The following is a 16,945-nucleotide window of genomic DNA, read 5'->3' as shown; positions in this document are numbered from 1 at the left end:
ACTGGCAATGGTACTGTTTCTACAGGCCTCTCTGGTGTCTCTGTAAATGTGAGTTCAGTGGAGGAGGCAGTGTGGACTTCAGTTTGTCACCCCCTGCCTATCCTGTCACAGGCAGTCAAAATAGTAAGTTTTATAGGCCACAGAGGAAGAAGAGGAGAGGGAGTGCGTCCCAAATGGCCCTCTATCGGCCCTGGTCGAAGTAGTGCACTATATAGCGAATAGGGTGCCATTTGGGACGCAAACCAAGAGCTAGCCTGCTTCACTGTGTAGGCCTATAGACGGGCCTTCTCTATACTTAGAAGCTGATGATGAGTGGCTAAATGTATAACTACCATGTGACTTTAAGGGTTATAGAAGATCATCTGTAATATCAATATGTCGTAAACCAGGTCTAAGGTCATTATAATTGACTCTGATCTGGTCCTTTATCATATGGTCCTCTCCTTCTGCATCAGACTGGGTGCCATGTGTAGTAACTCAGCCTGCTTAGATCTAACATTACATTTCAGACTAATATGTGTCATCGAACACAGAGACCTAGCTACAGTTGCTAGTCTCACTCTCATTGTACCCTCCTCTTGTAAGATTGTTTAGGGACAGAAAGACAGTTTGTGCCTCTATTACTATATAGTAAGTTGAGTTTAATATCTGCCCAGCAACAGTGATTATTAGATATGTGATTGTGTCCTGAGTCTCTATGGCTGCGTTTAGACAGGCAGTCCAATTGTGATATTTTTTAACCAATCGGATGAGCTCTGAAAAAGATAAGGTGTGAAAAGATCTGATGTGATTGGTCAAAAGACCAATTAGTGGGAAAAAGTTCAGAATTGGGCTGACTGTCTAAACGCAGGCTATGGCTCCAATGATGTCTTATTCAGCCTGTTTCCAATATTTGATGTCTTATTCAGCCTGTTTTCTGTGTTTCATGTCTTATTCAGCCTGTTTCCAGTATTTGATGTCTTATTCAGCCTGTTTCCTGTGTTTCATGTCTTATTCAGCCTGTTTCCAGTATTTCATGTCTTAATCAGCCTGTTTGATTTGATTTGCCTGTGTTTGAAAACCAAACGCATAGAAATAAAATAACAGATGAATGTAGCTCTAAACCCCACATTATATTCTTCACACTCCAATATGGTGGCCGAATGTCCCACTTGGATCATAGTATTTAAATTGGAATATCTATTTTACTGCATTTCTATCTACAGGGACCAAGCCTGCAGACTGTTGTGATGGCACAGATAGCCAGCCCAACATGCAGCCCACTGCTGAGTCTGGTATGTCACACCAAGGTGAGAGAGGAGGGGATAGAGGGGGGAAGGCTGATCAGTGAACCCCCAGGCATGCAGGGCTGTCTGGGTATGAATACAGCCGTACCCCTGGGGGGTCCTAACAAAGGCTGCCCCCCATCCTCCAGGCTCCACCATATTGAGAGACATTCCTTCACACAGAGGCTGCTGCTGAATGGCACCCTATTACCCATACCATGAACTGCATTTAACCAGGGCCCATCTCTGGTTAAAAGTAGTGCACTATATAGGAAATAAGGTGTGTGAAACCTATGTGGGCCTCTAGAGAACAGTGCTACAGTGTGTTGGTTGACCCCCAGGGTCTCTAGAGAACAGTGCTAAAGTGTGTTGGTTGGTTGACCCCCAGGGCCTCTAGAGAACAGTGCTAAAGTGTGTTGGTTGGTTGACCCCCAGGGCCTCTAGAGAACAGTGTTACAGTATGTTGGTTGGTTGACCCTCAGGGCTTCTAGAGAACAGTGTTACGGTGTGTTGGTTGACCCCCAGGGCCTCTAGAGAACAGTGTTACAATGTGTTGGTTGGTTGACCCTCAGGGCCTCTAGAGAACAGTGTTACAGTATGTTGGTTGGTTGACCCTCAGGGCCTCTAGAGAACAGTGTTACAGTATGTTGGTTGGTTGACCCTCAGGGCCTCTAGAGAACAGTGTTACAGTATGTTGGTTGACCCCCAGGGCCTCTAGAGAACAGTGTTACAATGTGTTGGTTGGTTGACCCTCAGGGCCTCTAGAGAACAGTGTTACAGTATGTTGGTTGGTTGACCCTCAGGGCCTCTAGAGAACAGTGTTACAGTATGTTGGTTGGTTGACCCTCAGGGCCTCTAGAGAACAGTGTTAGTGTGTTGGTTGGTTGACCCTCAGGGCCTCTAGAGAACAGTGTTACAGTGTGTTAGTTGGTTGACCCTCAGGGCCTCTAGAGAACAGTGTTACAGTGTGTTGGTTGATCCCCAGGGCCTCTAGAGAACAGTGTTAGTGTGTTGGTTGGTTGACCCCCAGGGCCTCTAGAGAACAGTGTTAGTGTGTTGGTTGGTTGACCCTCAGGGCCTCTAGAGAACAGTGTTACAGTGTGTTGGTTGGTTGACTCTCAGGGCCTCTAGAGAACAGTGTTACGGTGTGTTGGTTGACCCCCAGGGCCTCTAGAGAACAGTGTTACAATGTGTTGGTTGGTTGACCCTCAGGGCCTCTAGAGAACAGTGTTACAGTATGTTGGTTGGTTGACCCTCAGGGCCTCTAGAGAACAGTGTTAGTGTGTTGGTTGGTTGACCCTCAGGGCCTCTAGAGAACAGTGTTACAGTGTGTTAGTTGGTTGACCCTCAGGGCCTCTAGAGAACAGTGTTACAGTGTGTTGGTTGACCCCCAGGGCCTCTAGAGAACAGTGTTAGTGTGTTGGTTGGTTGACCCCCAGGGCCTCTAGAGAACAGTGTTAGTGTGTTGGTTGGTTGACCCTCAGGGCCTCTAGAGAACAGTGTTACAGTATGTTGGTTGGTTGACTCTCAGGGCCTCTAGAGAACAGTGTTACGGTGTGTTGGTTGACCCCCAGGGCCTCTAGAGAACAGTGTTACAATGTGTTGGTTGGTTGACCCTCAGGGCCTCTAGAGAACAGTGTTACAGTATGTTGGTTGGTTGACCCTCAGGGCCTCTAGAGAACAGTGTTACAGTATGTTGGTTGGTTGACCCTCAGGGCCTCTAAAGAACAGTGTTACAGTGTGTTGGTTGGTTGACTCTCAGGGCCTCTAGAGAACAGTGTTACGGTGTGTTGGTTGGTTGACCCTCAGGGCCTCTAGAGAACAGTGTTAGTGTGTTGGTTGGTTGACCCTCAGGGCCTCTAGAGAACAGTGTTAGTGTGTTGGTTGGTTGACCCTCAGGGCCTCTAGAGAACAGTGTTACAGTATGTTGGTTGGTTGACCCTCTGGGCCTCTAGAGAACAGTGTTAGTGTGTTGGTTGGTTGACCCTCAGGGCCTCTAGAGAACAGTGTTAGTGTGTTGGTTGGTTGACCCTCAGGGCCTCTAGAGAACAGTGTTAGTGTGTTGGTTGGTTGACCCTCAGGGCCTCTAGAGAACAGTGTTACAGTATGTTGGTTGGTTGACCCTCAGGGCCTCTAGAGAACAGTGTTACGGTATGTTGGTTGGTTGACCCTCTGGGCCTCTAGAGAACAGTGTTACGGTGTGTTGGTTGGTTGACCCTCAGGGCCTCTAGAGAACAGTGTTACGGTGTGTTGGTTGACCCCCAGGGCCTCTAGAGAACAGTGTTACAATGTGTTGGTTGGTTGACCCTCAGGGCCTCTAGAGAACAGTGTTACAGTATGTTGGTTGGTTGACCCTCAGGGCCTCTAGAGAACAGTGTTACAGTATGTTGGTTGGTTGACCCTCAGGGCCTCTAAAGAACAGTGTTACCGTGTGTTGGTTGGTTGACCCCCAGGGCCACTAAAGAACAGTGTTACAGTGTGTTGGTTGGTTGACCCTCAGGGCCTCTAGAGAACAGTGTTACGGTGTGTTGGTTGGTTGACCCTCAGGGCCTCTAGAGAACAGTGTTACAGTGTGTTGGTTGACCCTCAGGGCCTCTAGAGAACAGTGTTACAGTATGTTGGTTGGTTGACTCCCAGGGCCTCAGCAGGTCTTCTCTGTGTCACAACGTGTCACAGATGTCACACAGAGATGTCAGATGGTCCAGCACCACCTCAGACAATTCATTACATTTTTGGTGTAATTCCTATTTATGGATAAGGCTTAAAATACAGGATACAATCTTGCTATGTCACATGATGCACAAAACACAGGGTATAGCCTACAACAATTACTTAATTTACATGTTATATGTCCCTAATAGGTTGATTAAGTCTCAATGGAACACATTTCATGAGTGGGGGTAGTCACTATTGAAAGCATGCCTCCTCCTATATCATTATCTATATCTTCTCTCCCCCTCTTCACCTCCCACAGCCAGACCTCCCTCTCCACAACTACACTGCCCCTCCCTGTCCCACTCTCTCTCCCTCTCATCAGCCAGACCTCCCTCTCCTCTCCTCTCTGAGGCAGGACCCCTGGGTGGGGTAATATCCTTGACATCAGCCACTGATCAGGAACCCAGTGGCAGGTTTATGGCATGTCCAGCAGAGAGGGAGAAACAGGGGAGGGTGGAGGGGATGAATGAGTGATCTACAGGAGAGAGGAGAGAGACAATGGAATAGTATTATGCTTGCTTTCTCCTGGTAATGCTCTCTCTCTATCCTCTGAAAACCGTTAGATTTACTTTAGTGGCACAGAAAATCATTGCAACAAATAGAACGCATCATAGTAGTATGCTCATAGCCAATCCAAACAATGTCCTTCCAATAATTTCATTAGGTAAAATTGAAATGTTCCTGAAACACGTGGGCGATAACTACCTTCCACTTTTTGTAGCAGACTAGCGTTCATACTATCCAAAAGATGGAGTGCAGCTTTTAAGTGAAGATTACTTCATTACACATTTGGCTACGTTACGCAAAATGCTGACAGGCAATCTTTCATAATTGGCTACAATTAAATATGTTGAGATGCATTCCTTCCCATAGTCTTGTCTTTACAATGTAGCGTTCCGCTTTGATTTATTGTGATGCAGTTGCACTGGCTTTTCAAGTGTGACAAAGTACACGGTCACAGCAGTGTCCCGGATTACCATGGCAAACACATATAAACATACCGGTAAAGAGGCTTCCTTTCAGTTTCCTTCAAAAGGCTTGATCCTCATTCCAATCCTTAAACATGCCATCATATCAAAGTGCGGTTAAATCAACGCTGAAGCTGGGCCTTGGTCGAGGTGTGAACCGCTACATGGTAATTAAATATTTTAAAAAATATGCCATTTAGCAAACGCTTTTATCCAAAGCGAATTACAGTCATGCGTGCATACATTTTTATTTTTATTTTTTTTGTGTATGGGTGGTCCCGGGGATCGAACCCACTACCTTGGCGTTACAAGCGCCGTGCTCTACCAGCTGAGTAATAATTTACTTTACATTTTAGTCATTCAGCAGACGCTCTTATCCAGAGCGACTTACAGTTAGTGAGTGCATACATTTTCATACTGCCCCCCCCGTGGGAATCGAACCCACAACCCTGGCGTTGCAAACGCCATGCTCTACCAACTGAGATACACAACCCCTTCTAATGTATTCACCGCTGCCTTCCTATTCACCTATTATTTTACTAAGTGAATTTCATGTTATTTTCATGTTATATAATTTGTTATGCAGAAGGATAAAAATGCAGTCATTGAGCAAAAATAAATGTTTCTTAACTGTTTATTCATCAGAAGATTTGTATGTAGTTCCATAAATAATTATTGAGAAGCAAAAACAACCAAGTATATTTTATATTTGTTTATTAAATATATCCAATGACTCACATACATAAATATATAATTTACATCCATATAGGCCTACAATAAGACAAACGTGGTCAGGTGAGGTGGGAAAGTGCAGAACAACGTTTCACATAATCACGTGGAGTGGAGGACAGTCTTTGTGAATAAAGATAGATTCTAAATAAGCTGACACACATATGCTCATGATTTTACATTTGCCATCATAATAGTTTGCATAGAATAACGCTATAGCCCTGTCTCTTTTCAATCATTTAGGTCCTCGGTATCTCCTTCTGTAGTTGTGTCCGTGGCCTCCCTCTCTTCTGGCACACACGTGTTTGACCATCACTTGAGAGCAGTTCTCACACTTGACCGTGCAGCACCATTGGAACTTACAGTTACAGCTGCTGACTATCTCAGTCCTCCTCTCCTCCACCCTCAGGCCGCACTCATGGCACAGTCTGCGGCAGCTCCTCTTCTGCCACTGGTTCAAGCCCTCGCTGTGCTGCAGGCACTCCCTGCCCTCAGTACCGTGAAGGCCCAGGCTGACGTTCTGACCGCAGTAGTCCGGAGATTCCTCCAGGTAAATGAGCTCCGTCCGGGCGATGCTGCTGAACGCGTCCGCAATGGCGCCCCTGTTGTCGGCGCTGTTCCCGGACCTCATCCGCCTCTTGTCCATCTCCAGTTTCTGCGCCTGGTCGTGTTTGATTTTGAGGTAGTTGCCGATGTCTCTGAAGTCAGACAACTGCATCCAGCAGGTCTGAACGGAGCAACTTTCAGACATACCGTGGCACCTGCAGATGCGCTTCATGGTGGCCTTCACCGCCTGCTCAACAGACACAGGGGTTATAGTGGGTAATAACTAAAAAGTGTGATTGAATGAAAGCACACAACCAATGCGTCATAACATGGCCAATTCATGTGTAATAATAAGATTAACTAATGGGTAATACCATGGTCAACCCATGCGTAATGCCATAGCTCTCCATGCAGGAGTCTGGAACGAAATAACTCACCAGTCTACCCGCCTCGTTGTTATGAAGGTTGACAGCCGCCCGTGAGTCCTGGCCCGTCTCAAGCGCGTCCACGTACTGTTTTGACATCCTTTCCCCAAAGTCCAAGTTATCGCTGCAGCCACCCCACAACCACCCACGCCCCCCTGGGGACAGGAGACAAGCAAAAACATGAGTATGGGCACACATAGCAGGATGCAAGAATATTATCACTTTCTTATTCAGGTCTACTCTCTCATTGTTGTGTGTGTTACCGATTTGACCGTTTCTCGAGCCATCACAGCCGCAGTTGTCCAGGTCCCCGAGGCTACAGTTGCGGGTCAGTGTGTACATCACACCAGCTGCGCTGATCGCGTGCACAAAAGAGGTCTCACTCGTGGCTACAGGAATAGATAGACATCGAACATATAAATATGTACTCAAATATTTCACTTTTACACAATGTCAGGTAAATATAAATTAATTGTATGCATGGTGTAGCCATAGCCTCGAACACACCTACAGCGTCATTGTGTAAAATGGTTCGCTGCATAATCTGGATATGTGTGCAACAGAAGTTCAACATTTACCTTCTGCTACCATTTCTGTCAAGCCATCAACGCATACGTTCGATTTATCCAATGTATGCACCACACAGAACGCACTGCAACTGCCTCTGCAACGCAGTGCTGCAAGGCAACCGCAGCGTTCCGTTGGAAATGAATGTACTTCTGGTGAACCAAAACGCATAAACACTGTAGATGTAATCACGGCGTAAGGGCTTCACAACTCGCATACATATTACATTCTATGCATTAGATTTTACTCATTGGGTATCAAAGCTCTGTTTGTAACATAGGCAACAGAGACTTGCATTCTCAGACGTAAATGCTACAGTAGGCTATGTATTCTGAGACATTCTACCGCAGCGAAGGCCTTTGTGAGTAGACAGTTGGAGCGCGCTCTCCGGGCAGTTCCACCTGTCCCACGCAAACTGGTGTTTACATTCCTGGATCCCGCTCTGAGCGCCCACTTGCACGCTACTGGCATACGTCAGATAGGCCTGGAGATAAGAGAGAGCATGTTAAATCCACAATTGAATATCCTCAAAACTAAAAAAGAATAATCCAAGTGACATTTGGATGAGATGAATACCTTTCTACTATTGAATACGCATTGAGTTGTGATGAAAAATGCTATTAAAGCAGGTTATGCATTCGTCCATCATTACGCAGTACTGAAACGATCCTATTGAAATAGACAAATGTTTTGTGCACTCATGATGCCAGGAGTACCTTTTGGGAATCTTTGCATAATAGTTTGGAACACTTGTTTTCCCTAAGGTTACTTATAAAGCAAACAATTCGAATAAAAATCTTACCTTGGGTCCAGTCATAAGAAAATTGTTCACGGCCCTAAAAGAGAGAAAATATAGCCTGAAACAACCTTTTAAAACCGAGACACTAGCTAAATGAAAACTAAAGACGTTATAAATCAAATGTGTTAGAAGTGGGGTCTTACCAGGCATGTCCAATAAGAGTGTTGTGGAGAAGGAAAAGTACCAGGAGACAAAGGAACGAACAGAAGACCATTGTGAGTGTTTTTACCTCCAACCCTAAGGGAGAGATCTGGGCATGTGATGAGGACACGCAGCTTTCGCCTTTAATTTAAGAGAAGGAATCAGAAACAAATGGGTACCTTGTCCTTTGTCTCGGTGTTCCGAGGATGCTGATTGGACAATGGCCACATAAGACTGGAGGAAACGCCTATTGAGAACTTCAAAGGGTGTCAGGACAAGACAGTTTATTTTCTTCCCTCAGGCGATGACACCAGCGGCCAGATTAATGAGATGATCCTGGCCTCCCGTGGAGACCTCGCCCTCAACACCACCAATAAACAAAAACAGACTGCCGAATCAGAACATTAAAAGCAACAAACTTCGTCGGCACAGGATGTACATTCAGAACAGGACTCGAAATAAGATTCAAATATTTAATTTGCAATTCCCAGTACAAAAATAAAACATAACGTGATAATGACACTTAAAACAATTTCATAATTTATATAAAAAATGGACAAACCGAATTTACACACAGGCCTCTAACCCATTTAGACAACTATATTTATCTGCATACACCCCCAAAGTGACAAGTAAACTTAAACTAGCATGAACAAAATAACATTGTGATGATAAATACACATTTATCACAGGAATGATTTTTTAAATTTTTTTTTAGAACATATCATAAATCTATTGGATTGTCAAAATGTTAGAGCCTATAAAGTGCATTTTAAATAAGGGACAAAAGTGGAAATAGTCTGTCACCCGATGTGGAATGGATGAGAATACATGTTGATCATGAACAAGTTACAGGAGAAATCACGTGTCAAATATTTGGGTAACATCATACAATTCATACAATCCCAGACAGATGAATATGGATTAAATTAACTAATAAAACATGTTTAAATAACGAATATGAAAATAAACTGTCCCCTTCATAATTATCCTCATGCATAGATAGCCACAGTCTGTGCAGGCGCAAATCAACTGCGCTGCACGCGGTGCCTTCTCCCACTTTTCCTCGTGCCCTTCTGAGGCCTGCGCCCCCTGTCCCTGCGCGCGCAGTAGTATTTGGTCACGACCTGCGTGCACCGCTCGCACTTGACCGTGCAGCACCAGTGGAATTTACAGTTACAGCTGCTGACTATCTCAATCCGCCTCTCCTCCACCCTCAGGCCGCACTCATGGCACAGCCGGCGGCAACTCCTCCTCTCCCACTGGGAGAGGTTATTTTCCCCCTGCAGACACTCCCTCCCCTCGGTGCCCTGGAGCCCCAGGCTCTTGTTCTTGGTACAGTAGTCTGGAGATTCCTCCAGGTAAATGAGCTCTGTCCGGGCGATGCTGCTGAAAGCGTCCGCGATGGCGCCCCTGTTGTCGGCGCTGTTCCCGGACCTCATCCGCCTCTTGTCCATCTCCAGTTTTTGCGCCTGGTCGTGTTTGACTTTGAGGTAGTTGCCGATGTCTCTGAAGTCAGACAACTGCATCCAACAGGTCTGGACGGAGCAGCTCCCAGAGACGCCGTGGCACTTACAGGCTCGCTTCATGGTCGCCTTGATCGCCTAGAGAGAGCTTTAGTCAGTTATGTATTCAATAATACCTCACACCAGTTCATTTGTAAATTTATGTTCGATCTGATAGGCTGAAAATAACGAAAACTCCACAACAACGAATCCAAATGATAACCAAAATAGTTATCCAGTCCAAACAGATGACATCTGCCCGCAAATGTACAAAACATTCCAAGGAAATAACATAATTTAAACAAACAGTAAACCCATATAGGCCTACCACCGGCAGTATAGCCTGTATGAGATCACCACCGGCAGTATAGCCTGTATGAGATCACCACCGGCAGTATAGCCTGTATGAGATCACCACCGGCAGTATAGCCTGTATGAGATCTGTCACTCACCAGTCTACCAGCTTCATTGTTGTGCAGGTTCACAGCTGCGCGTGAGTCGTGGCCGTTCTCCAGCGCGTCCACAAACTGTTTGGACATCTTCTCCCCAAATTTCACGTTATCACTGCAGCCCCCCCAGATCCAACCCCTACCACCTGGAGAGAGATACGGCAGGGTTAGTCTATGTAAGTATGTCCATGTCCAAGTATTACTGCCCTTACTTCTGTGGAATTTCAGTGATGTCTTCTATGTGTAATTCTGCCCATTTTTGGTTCTGTGCGTAATGGTGTAAATGTGTGCAATTCTGTTATTTGAGAATATAATACATGGTCACATAATTCAAATAGGTTGCTACACTCAATGTTATAAAGTCAGATGGTAATGGTATATAAACTCACCTATCTGTCCAATATTGGAGTCATCACATCCACAGTTATCAAAATCCCCCATACTACAGTTCTTGGTGAGAGTGTACATCACCCCTGCAGCACTGATGGCGTGGACGAAAGACGTCTCTCTTGTGGCTGGAATTTAAAGAGATCATGGTTGTCAATGTTATGGTTAAAGTTAACACACGGTCAGTGTGATGACATTGGTAAATATCAGACTCTTGTAAATTGCTATGTGTAATTTCCTTAGACCGACTCACTACAAGCCTAGTCTATTTGCCATTGGAAAGTTTTTATTTCGAGGGATTAGGCAGCCTATAGAGCGCTGCCTGGTAAGTATAAATCTATTCTCACCACTGCGCAGTCCATGAGTTGACAGTTGGAGCGCGCTCTCCGGGCAGTTCCACCTGTCCCACGCGAACTGGTGTTTGCATTCCTGAATCCCGCTCTGCGCGCCCACCTGCACGCTACTGGCATACGTCAGATAGGCCTGGAGGGGCACACGGATAAAGAGACAGTGTAAATCACAGGTTCTCGTTCGTTATAAGTATTGGACCAAACATTTAATGTGTTTTCCAGCTTGGCCTCCTTGTTTGAGCTATTCTTTTGTTTTTATTAGAAAACACATTTCCCGTTAAGTTGCAGCGAAAACATTTGCAACGTGATATTCCTTTTGTACCTGAATCCGTAAGGGCTATTTTAACCAAGCAGTCTAAGTACACGAGCCCAATAAGTAAATAAAGATCCGTTACCTTTGGTCCAGTCATCAGGAAGTTATTCACCGACCTATGGAAAACAGAAACCAAACACAGTCAAGACATGGTAATAGTGCCATCGTGTAAACCGATTTTTCCCACCCCATTGCCTATATAACTGGTCGTGGCATAACTGATGAAATGCCAACGACAACAGGTAAAAAGCCTACCATGCGGTAGCGTACAGAACATGACAACACATGGACAGGACCAGTGATGTCAGCAGTTGGCACGGTCCCATGGCAGCTAATGAGTCTTCTGCGTCCAAAACAACGGCCTCCGTGGAGTATCCCAAGCGGAAATACTGAGGCGGGCGGTCAGAGAAAGAGAGAGAGAAAGAGTAGGCTAGATGCAACTGAGCTCTGTGACTGGACCGTAAAGACATTTATAGTGTCGTTGTGTTTGATTGACAGATTTGTTCTGTTGGTAACGTTTCACTGTGAAAATGCGCCAACCATGTCATTGAATGCCGTGTTATATAGAGACATAGGAAACACGTCGGTGCATAACTGCACTTCAAAGCTTCAGCACAGACACAGTTTTAACAGCCCCCATCCATCCATCCATCCATTCATTCCATTTCCCAGGGGTAACTCTTTATAGACTTTTCCCACGAATAAGTGTATCAAGTGCTAAATTGCAGAGTTGATTATTATTATTAGTGGTAGTAGTAGTAGTAGCATGATTAGTATTAACTATATTGGGTTCGGATCTATAGGCCTACAATACACATTCAACGAGGTTGTGTAGCCTAAACGTGCAGCCATTTCTGGATGTGAAATGGGCCCTTGCATGGATACACATCCCAAACAACACTATATGGTTGTTGGCGCAACATTTAAATGTGTGCATTTTAGTCGCTGTCTTTTACCTGGATATACACGGATATATTGTGTAGGAACATAGCCTATATTTCCATTCAAAATACACTACAATCGGCCTACACAGAGTATATTGTCCCCACATGCATACACTTGGCTCTTCAGGGTAGGCCTTTTCTCTATACCAACTTATTAGATGTCATAATATGACATAATATATTTATTTAGCAATAATACATATAGTATTTATAATCAGACTGAATATGTGTGTGTCCCCTATACTGACTTCATCCCCTAGGGAGTCTCCCGCCCTGTCTGTCTGTCTGACCTGGTAGGAGCTCTGTTCTTGGGGAAATAACACTGCGGTCTCGGGAGGGACTGGGTGACTACAAAGTCATAAATTCATTCAGCACCGTTCGCTAAGAGTCATGTAAATAAAGCCTCACACATCGGCGACATTGGCACCGCCGCGATAATAAGATAATAGCCGATTCCATGGGAACGAAGTCGGTGTGAAAATAGTCTGGAATTTAAGGAGAGGATGGGGATGTAAAACGAAATGAGAGAGACAATGTAGGCCATTTGTAAGAAATGCAATATTTTTGACAATACTCTATATTTTAAATAGCCTAGGCCTACTGTTGAAACAAAAAAAACATTCATTTCAATCCTCTAAATTAAATATATGTTAACAAATTTGCCATGAGTGTCTGAATGATGGGTAAACTTGATATTCACTGACATGATTTGATGCAGTTTTGTCTTATTTCAAATCACCGGTCATCATCTGCCAGTTTCTATTAGGCCTAATTCACATTCATATCGGATTTGATATGAGAAAGATTAGCCTAACCTGTGATCACTATTGATTACCATTGGCCTAGCCTATAGTTTCCATTTCAATCAGATCACTGGGGCATGTTAAATCCTCTATAAGTCACTCAAAATCCCCTAAAACAACTTCTCACTCCACGGTCAGACAATAGCAAAGTCCTTGTAGGACAATATAGGCGCGCGCAGGTGACGATAATCCGGACTAATTAGATATCGGCCACTTGGCCGTTCCACTGTAGCTGAAAGCTACATTTCCCACACCTAGCCGAGAAAAATAAAAGGCGATTAAACGATTATCTTTGATGGCTGATCTCAACCCATTTCTGTCTGTAGACACCTACAAATAGGCTTTGCCGCTACTGGCTTTATGGGTTCATAACAACCTGTAAAACAATAGTCCATCAATCTGGGCGTTATTTTACATTGATGCTACAAGCCTATATAAACATCGAAACTTAATCAAAACACAAACAGAAGCTCATTGCGAAATAAATCAATCAATATTGATCGTGAATGAGTCGATAGGCTATTATTTAAATTCATTACAAGTTGATAAATCATCACTACAACTCAAAAGGGGCATCGCATGTTGATAACTTAAAATGATATCAAATAAGTAGGCTAATATAGCCCAGTAATGTGCTCACCTTTTCGCACAGGTATTCCATGTTGTCTTCCTCTCAGGACTCACTCAGCTGTCGCTAATGATCAGGGTCAGTGCGGATGGCTCACACAGACAGACAGGCTTTACATTGATTGCATACAAACAGGAATATAAAATAATAGTAGTGGGACATTGGGGATTTTCTGGGGCTAATATACAATACACTACCTACACTACAGTCAGTACACGTTGATTGAGTGATGTGTATTATCCAACGGACTGGTTCAAAGCACTGGACATCGACCCGCATCACAGATTAAGATAAACATGTAAAACGCGTTTTAATTAAATTGTTCTAACTGACGTTTCAGACTCATTAGGCGCGTCCATGGTGTGGTGATTGGCGATTTACGCAGCTGTTATTCACCTCAAGTTGCCTAGGCTAGGCTATATTTATGGTGCAGGGTGTGATAAGCGGAGTCATAAAACTGATAAAGGGAGCAGGAGGTGAGAGGCTAGACGTGGCAGGACTGGCGACGCCAGCGACCCAGGTAGTTCAAAAGAGAGCCTGCCTCACAAACTATTACACATTAGCCAGAGGTGGCTCTAGCCTTTTGGGTGCCCTAAGCGAGATTTGGTGGTGGGGGGAGGGCACACCTACATCTTAACAGACATACTGGAACAATTAGGTTTAAGTGCCTTGCTCAAGGGTTATTCACTTAGTCAGCTCAGGGAATCAAACCAGCAACCTTTTGGTTACTGGCCCAACACTAGTAACCATAGCCATAGGGCTTTGGTTAAACGTAGTGCACTTAATCGTTTGCCACCTCCTTGGCAAAACATTTTAGTGGCCCCCTTCTTTAAAGCTAATTTCCTGCAAGTCTACACATTTCTTAATGACTTATGCCATGCTTATATGATCTGAGTGAGAATGACTAACAAAATAAATGGGGGCCCCCTGGAGTTCAAGGCCCCTGGGCATGGTCAGTATTAGGTCATGATTATTACAAGGTTAGATAGTCTAGCCAGCTAACTACCAATCTACCAATTGTTAGCTGACATGGCTAATTGAGTGACTATCAGTGACAGACATAACAAGAGAACAACTAATGATGCACAACTAAGGCTGTGTGATATGGCCAAAATATCATGTCACGGCATGGGGGGAAAAATGGACGGTATGACAGTATTTTACAGTATTTTATGTTTTTGATTAATAAAAGTTATACATTTGCTTTATGAGTAGATAATAATTTTCAGCATTTTCATAAATGTCTGCATTTCCTGCACTAATTTAAAATCATTTGTATATTTAACCAAATGTTGCAATTGCGATCTGACTTGTGATTTAGAGAAAAACACTTGGGTGAACTGTTGGAAATAGAATGATTATTCTAATTCTATAGTTAGAATATACTGTAATAGTGGTCACTTTGAATACAGTGTTGTTTGACATGACAACGAATAAAAATGCCAGGGAGGAGTTATTGTGACAGGGTAGGAACTAAAGTGTTTCCTAGGGGACCCTATAATCTTTGGCTACATTTAATGTTTTCTCTTAGCTACTTCATGTAGCTAACATATTCATGCTTTGCGTATTCCTCTTTGATTTAGAAGACACTGTCACTGGTATTATCAGGCTGTATAGCTAATTACGCTTGCTCTGACTCTGTATGTTTATTAGCTAGCTAGCTAACTAGCGATTAGCATTAGCGGCTAACAAGATTTAGGCCCAACTTGCTAAGAAAAGACAAACTGGCTGTTTGCAGATGTAAGAAACACAAACTAATAGTGTAATTATAGAACACTTGTGGATTTATATTAAGAAGCGAAAACAGCATCATTGTCATCAACATTGTTGCATGCGCTGCATTGACCACGCAGACCGAACATAAGTGTCTTGTGGTCAAGCAACAACAAATACGGGGGGTGGGGCTAGGTCTGTGTGGAAAGTGGCAAGGAGAGAGCGGAGAGAGATGACTCAAGTAGCGAAGTAAACTATACAAATGTGCGTTACACACGGCGTATCACGTTTAACAAACCAAAGATTCAAATACCGTTACAGAAGGTAAAGTAAAAACCCAAACGGGTCCGTGCATCAATACCGGTATATCGTAAAATACGGTATACGGCCCAGCCCTATGCACAACCACATTTTGAAATTGCACCTGGTGTATTCTACTATTCTAACGCTCAATAGTAAGTTGAGACCCCGACTAAGTTCCTAAATTTCTTTAGTAATAATTGGTCAGGGGACACCTAGCAGCCGGGGGCCCTAAGCGACCGCTTATGTCGCATATACCTGGAACCGGCCCTGCGATTTAACAAGCATTAAAACAATACAAAAAGATCTACGTTATTCATTTCATTTTTCATTTTAGTCATTTAGCAGACGCTCTTATCCAGAGCGACTTACAGTTAGTGAGTGCATACATTATTTTGTTATTTTTCATACTGGCCCCCTGTGGGAATCGAACCCACAACCCTGGCGTTGCAAACGCCATGCTCTACCAACTGAGCTACATCCCTGCCGGCCATTCCCTCCCCTAATCTGGACGACGCTGGGCCAATTGTGCGCCGCCCCATGGGTCTCCCGGTCGTGGCCGGCTACGACAGAGCCTGGATTCGAACCAGGATCTCTAGTGGCACAGCTATGCAGTGCCTTAGACCACTGCGCCACTCAGGAGTATAAATGGTACCAGCCTACCTTATGGGTGTGTGTTTGCAAAGAAGAATATGGGCAATAAATATATCTCTAATTGTCAGACCGAGTTTTTGACCTGGTTTTCAATACTACAGGGATATCAGGCTTGTAATTGTATTAATTATGATTCATGACATGTCTGAACTGTAGGTGTGAATATGCCGATTTAACTTCTGTCTTCCTCTACTGGGCAAAACTGTCTGCAAAACCCCACTATTGCCATGTTAATTCTATCCACTCAAGAATCATGTATTATTTCATAATTTCATTTATTGTATTGGTAGCCTAATTTTGTACATATGTTCTGTATTTGTCTAATGTACTACATATTCTAAGTAGGGACTGTCCATACCCCCTTTGAGACTACTATATTATTCTCAAACATCATTCATCGTAAGAGAAAGTCAGACCCAAATCTGTTGTTTTGTATTACACCCCTTTGTCTTTAATTCATAAAGAAAAGTAAAAAGTGAAATATGAAAACATCTCCATAATCCCCCCACCTTCCTCTCCTCGACCTCTCTTAGCCTGGATCCCTGACTTGGTTTGGTGTTCAACAACAAGGGCCCCTAGCCCTTAGCCCCTACCCTAGTACCTTTCGTAGTTCTGAGTGGTTTGGATGGGTATAAGCTAGGAAATAAGGACTAGGGAGCAAGGGGGTAAAGGCTATGGGGTAAGGGGGTAAAGGCTATGGGAGTAAAGGGGTAGAGGCTAGGGGGTAAGGGGGTAAAGGCTGGG

General features: G+C 44.1%; 2 protein-coding genes across 2 annotated transcripts; both read right to left on the bottom strand.

The window, feature by feature from the left end:
- Positions 1 to 5,912: 5,912 nt before the first annotated feature.
- Positions 5,913 to 8,228, bottom strand: LOC311120104 (protein Wnt-8a-like; the record flags this gene model as incomplete). The annotated part of the gene is made up of 6 exons (XM_084194719.1): positions 5,913 to 6,470; positions 6,661 to 6,803; positions 6,912 to 7,037; positions 7,561 to 7,699; positions 8,018 to 8,051; positions 8,158 to 8,228. 6 exons carry the CDS (start codon positions 8,226 to 8,228, stop codon positions 5,913 to 5,915), a joined length of 1,071 nt encoding a protein of 356 aa, XP_084050845.1.
- Positions 8,229 to 9,183: 955 nt separating this feature from the next.
- On the bottom strand, positions 9,184 to 13,567 carry LOC311120107 (protein Wnt-8a-like; the record flags this gene model as incomplete). Its single annotated transcript, XM_084194722.1, has 7 exons — positions 9,184 to 9,759; positions 10,113 to 10,255; positions 10,499 to 10,624; positions 10,844 to 10,979; positions 11,242 to 11,275; positions 11,415 to 11,548; positions 13,547 to 13,567. The coding sequence occupies 7 exons, from the start codon at positions 13,565 to 13,567 to the stop codon at positions 9,184 to 9,186; spliced, it is 1,170 nt and encodes a 389-aa protein (XP_084050848.1).
- Between the last annotated feature and the right edge of the window lie 3,378 nt (positions 13,568 to 16,945).

This window comes from Coregonus lavaretus (genome assembly GCF_964263955.1).
Source record: "Coregonus lavaretus genome assembly, contig: HAP1_SCAFFOLD_3791, whole genome shotgun sequence".
Taxonomy (NCBI): domain Eukaryota; kingdom Metazoa; phylum Chordata; class Actinopteri; order Salmoniformes; family Salmonidae; genus Coregonus; species Coregonus lavaretus.
The sequence above is the reverse complement of the archived record's forward strand: the minus strand, read 5'-3'. Positions and strand labels throughout refer to the sequence as shown.